The 5,487-nt window shown below is 44.5% G+C and overlaps 1 protein-coding gene across 1 annotated transcript in view; it reads right to left on the reverse strand.

The window, feature by feature from the left end:
* The window catches only part of Ybx3 (Y-box binding protein 3), a 120,249-nt gene that overhangs the window by 5,899 nt on the left and 108,863 nt on the right, over positions 1-5,487 (reverse strand). The window contains exons 6-7 of the mRNA XM_012513796.2: positions 5,393-5,487; positions 2,452-2,658 (exon numbers count right to left, since the gene is read on the reverse strand). The exon at positions 5,393-5,487 is cut by the window's right edge and continues 2 nt beyond it. Coding sequence (XP_012369250.1) covers positions 2,452-2,658; positions 5,393-5,487 — 302 coding nt within the window. The remainder of the gene's footprint in view (positions 1-2,451; positions 2,659-5,392) is intronic.

A 5,487-nucleotide genomic window follows, 5' to 3' on the forward strand; every position in this document is an offset into this window, starting at 1 on the left:
AAAAAAGTTGTCATTGGGGGCCAGGGAGATGGCTCAGTGGAATAATCACTTCCCTGGCAAGTACAAGGGCCTGAGTTCAATCCCCGGTTCTACCAAAAAAGAAAAAAAAAAAAACCACACGTCCCTGTCACCACCAGAAACACTCCCAAAAGGGGCAACTCATTTCTCTTCCCATCGACTCATTCCAGTCAAACTTCTCACCACCATACCAGTGACCCTCCCCTCCAGCTGGCCAGTTACAAACCCAGTCATCCCCATTTCTTCTGGTCACTGGACAGCACTGAACATCTCCTTCCTTACATGCATCCTCCGCCATGCGCCTCGCCACTCTCCTTCACTCGTCAATCTCCTCATCTCTGAGCCTTTCTTTCATTTCACTGTGATGTCTCAGAACTCAATCCCATGGTCACTTTCCATTCTCATTTTTACAACAGTCAACTCATCTATCCTGTGGCTTGAAATGTCATTTCTAACTCCAAAGTTACACCCACAGTACTATGTCTCCCTGGAAACTTGCCACTTATGGAACTATACTTCTTGGTTCACAGAAGACTCATTCCCTTGCTCCGCTCACTTAGATCGGTTCTCAACACCATACCCACTGGGTGTGGTGGCAAATGCCTGTAATCCCACAAGTCAGGAGGCTGAGGCAGATGGATCTCACGCTACAAAGTGACTTCAAGCAGGTATGAACTGAATAGCAAAAACTTGCCTCAAAAAAAAAATCATTGGGGATGGGGAGATAGCTCAGAGGAATAAGTGCTTGCCTGGCACTTATTCTGAGTTTTGATACTTGCTACCACACACACACAACTCACCATACCCATAAAATTGTACCTTCATTCCTCCACCTACGACTTCTGACTCAGCTTTATTTTTCTACCAATCTGACATCTACTGAAAGTAAACTAGGAGAAAAACTTCCAAATATTTCAGTTTCCTCCCCCAACCCAAATCTTTATTCGGTCTCTGTGTGAGGCAGGATTTCACAAGGTCACACAGATCTCTGATGTACAGAGATCCTTCTGTCTCAGCCTCCCCCAAAAGCTAAGATCACAGATATTCACTATCACTCTTGGCTTTCCTTATTTATATCCAAAATCCAGAGGATTACTCATACTACATATTTGCACAATCAAATGTCATTCTTGTGCAAACATTTCCCTAACTTGACCACTCACCTTCCCTGCTGCTACTCAAATCCTACCCTCAATGACCTGCCCAATCCTTTACTCAGGAAGCAGCCAAATTTTAACTTCTAAGTCTCTCACACTCAGACATGAACTAGAAAGCTTCTAAGGGAAGATGTTGGGGGGCAGGCAGGCTCAGCCTGTGTTAAAGACAACCACATGCAGTTAGGGTGTGAGAACATGAACCTATGCTCAAGAGACTTTAAAAACCCAGCTTCTTTTGTGAGTGACAGCCCATAAAGGCACTAGACCTTTCAATCTGTACAGGCAAACACATTCTTTTAGAAGACATGGCCAAAGACCACCATGCTCTCAGATATACAGTACCTACGCTAAGTACTAAACCTGCTTATCTCAGGCAAGCACAACTTTCCTAAAAGGCCCTTCAAGTAATCCTGCATCACAATCTCACTGAAATTTCCCTGCCCACTTTCTAGAACCATCAAGCGCTGTCCCCAAAGAAACCCACTGTCTCGTGGGTCGAGTCCCCATGTATTAGGTCTGGCCATTGCTGTTAGCAAAACTGTAAGGAGCAGCTGCTGAAGAGTAGAAGGAAAAAAACAAGAAGCAATGTAGAAAGAACATTCACGGAGGATGGGATAGAAGTGCAGCAAAGAACAGCCTGAACAGAATATTCAGGGGGAGCACTTTAAGGAGGCCCAAGGATAGCAGTGAGGAGAACACTGCAGTGACTACTGAGGTGGGGGAGACAATATATTCTTTTACCAACTGCAAAGCTGGTATAAGGCTTAGTAATAACAAGTTTTCCAAGAGCTGTAATTATTTTGCAGTGAAAAAATAAGCAGCCAACAGGTCTACTTTAAGGTCAGCAATATCTCACCCTTTAGATTCAATTTTACAGTCATCACCTTTTCATGCGAGTATTAAATGCTCCCATTTTCAAGAGGCACAAATTAATCTCTGGAAGCCTTGGTTCTCTCAGAACCTCAAGAGACCAGAAGTAGCAGACAGGATACAAAGCCAGCTCTGTGTGATGCCAAGCTCTCACCCAAGCCACTGATCCACATTCCTTTAGTCCTCTGCAAGCTGGGAACCCTGTCCACCAGGCTGACTCCTGCGGCTGCACTCGCCCAAGTCCTAGAATGTCTACTCTGGAAAAGCCCACTGAAGGCCTGGCCTGGGCTTCTCTTTGGTTTCTGGCAGCTGGTGGAGGAAGAAGAGGAGGAGCAGGAGGAGAAGTAGAGAAGGCAGGAGGGCGGAGAGTGAGGGCCGCTCAAAAGAAGTCCAGGCGCAAGGTTACCTGCGATCTGCTGGGCTGGGGAAAGACCCGAGGGTGGCGGTCAAAGGTCTGTCCCACGTGGTACGGCGGGAAGCGCCGCTGCCGGAACTGAGGGTAAAACTGGGGTTGGCGCAGCTGCCTCCGGGCCCCCGGGAACTGCCCGTCAGCCGCGGGGGGCTCAAATCCTTCACTGCTGCCGCTCCCTTCCTCCTCCTCCTCCCCAGCGTACTAGCGAAGCAAAGAAACAAGAGATTCAGAAGTCCAGCAAGGGAAGACACCCAGCAAAGAGCACCATTTGATTGGATGAGCATCACCCAAAGAAAAATCAACGCCCAAGGCAAAGATGCCCTTTGGCAAAGGGACAATATGCATTTAACCCAGGTCCTCGTGTGATTCCCTGAGATAAAAAACACTGATTATAGTAGACCTATGCCAATCAAACACCAAGCAGCAGAAAAGCAAAAGCAGCCTGTGCCAGATATGTCATCTCAGTCCAACTGGTGCGTCTCACTGGAGCAACCCTTGAGGGGCATCTATGTGACACATTTAACACGCTAATACCGAGCGCCTCCCGGGTTGGAGCTCCTCACAAAGCCCTTCTCTCAAGGGAGACTGGGGGGAGTGCCCAGAAAAAAATGTTATATAATGTTATCAGCATCTGAGACCTAGGCTTCTATGGCAGTACTCAAAACGTGGACTGGGTCTCAGAGCACTGTATTCTCACCATGCTTCTGAGGTACGCTCGCCTGTGGTACCTTCTCTGGGTCTTCTCTGGGTCTAGCAGCAGACTAAAACACCTGCGGGGCTGAGGGGCCAACAACCATCTTCTACTACTTCACCAGACAGGGAGCAATACCACTTACCCAGTGTGAACAGGATTGTTTGTGTAAATTTTACATTGACATGAGTTATTTTAAATCAATTAGCTATATTTTACATTTCTTTTACTTACTAGGAAAACACAGTCTAGGAGCCTCAAGCTAAGCATAAAAATGGATCAAAAGCCCAAGAAGTTTGAGAACCAATGACCTACATGGCATGACTCACCGTAACATTTTCATTGTACTTCCTAATGCAATTAACAAAAGGTTAGGAGTAATTCCTACACATAGACCTCATTAACAAAGGGAATTAACAAATCATTTCACATTGTTTCAAATATTTAAAGTACTATATCATGTGTGACCATCTTTTACTTTAACAAATTAAAACAAGCAAACATTTGTCAAAGAATCTGTGTTTTCAAATTTTACTTCATGAGGAATGTAGACATCAGAAGGAATCATTATGGTCAGGGCCAGCCTGATCTACCTAGTAAAACTCACAAAGACAAAAACGCACTGTTTACTATAGAGTTTTCTGTTTATATCTCTGAACTGAACTCATAGGCTAATCACAGCTCAAGCTCTATAAAGTGAATGAACTTAAGAATTACTAGTGGGAAGTTGGTGAGAAAGTCGCCATGGTTAGATCCCTTGCACCACGTGCCATGCAGCCCGGCCCCCTGGGTGGGCTGAGGGGGGCAGACAAAAAAGGATTAGTAGCCATCTGCTACAACAGCCCATCTCTATTCCCACCCTTCAAAGTTTATTATTAAACATCTAAAAAGTAAAGTAAGGAACAGAAAAATGATGAGATGTCCTAAGGAATGGTAAAATCAATTTGGGGCCAAACCATTTACCTAAGCAGAAAAATACAAATCTACAACAGCATGGAGATAAATCATTATCAATCCAGATACTTTAAGATTTTTCAAATGTTTCTTCCCTTGACAATATGTGGCCACCATCCCAATGGCTTTTTGATGTAGTTTTTGTTCAAGTGGAGATTGAATGAGCCCAGGACATCAGGGAGCTACTGCTGTTTCTGTTAAAACTGGAGGCTGAGTTATCTCCAGCCTTTTCATTTTTTATTCTGAGCCAGGGTCTCATTAAATTCCCCAGGCTGAGCTAGAATCTGTAGTCATCCTGCCTCAGCCTCCCAAGTTCTAGGATTACAGGCATGTGCTACAATGCCCAGCTGGTAGCCACCGGGTAACCCTAGACTCACAAAAGATCAAGTTTTAGTCCATGCTGCAATCTCTGATCCTAACTCTATAAACACATGAAAAAGCTAGATAATTTTATCTTTTTATTAATAATTCAATTAACATGCTGGGGAGACAGCTCAGTAGAATAAGCACTTCCCTGTCAAGTGCAAGGGCCTGAGTTCAATCCCCGGTTCCACCAAAAAAAATAATAATAATAATAATAATGATAATTCAACTAAAATGGTCCTCACAAGCACACAGAGCTCACTGTACCTGCCTCAGAAACAGTCCTTCAAGGTGAGCCGCTTAAGCAAAAGCTCTAGCTAGACAGGGTTTATAAATTTCTCCATCTGGATTGGGACCAATCTACAGAACTAAAGACATGAGAATTACTGCTTCTTTACTTAGAAATAAGAAAATACTATGCTAAATAAAAAGCTTTTATTGATGCCAATTGTTTAATCCTCCTGGGTCTAACCCTATCACAATTCTCAGCCCTGGTTCTTTCTCACCAACCACTATTTCAATTGTATCGGTGCCAAGGGAGAGAAAAACAGGCTTACTCCAGTGTACAAGGGAGTGCCACACGCTAGGTTCTGACCAGATGAAAGAGCCAAGCAAAGGCTAAGAGTTTTACCAACCTTGGCACTACCGACCTTAATTAAGTCACCTTGTTACAAGATAAATGACAGGAACCTGCAGCCAGTGCCTCCTAACTCAGACAGCTTTTGGCTCGCAAGTTTGCAAGGAGACCAATAGCTATGGATAATGTGAGCATTAAAAATTTTTCCTTTAAAGAAAAAAAGCAATAATCAGAAAAAAAAAGTTAACTGTCTTGTCTCTGGAAAACAAGGAAAATATCTGCTCCAGATACATACACTTCATTTTAGACATAAAACTCTCTGCCACTGGTTAAGAACAGAGAGGACATACGTTTCGGGGAGGCCCACGGCGCCGGCCGTAGTAGCCACGCCGGTAACGGCGGCGGTCAGCAGCATAGCGGCTCCCTTCCACCGGGACTCCATCAG

Source organism: Octodon degus, unplaced genomic scaffold (genome assembly GCF_000260255.1).
Source record: "Octodon degus isolate 3935 unplaced genomic scaffold, OctDeg1.0 scaffold00018, whole genome shotgun sequence".
Lineage (NCBI taxonomy): Eukaryota > Metazoa > Chordata > Mammalia > Rodentia > Octodontidae > Octodon > Octodon degus.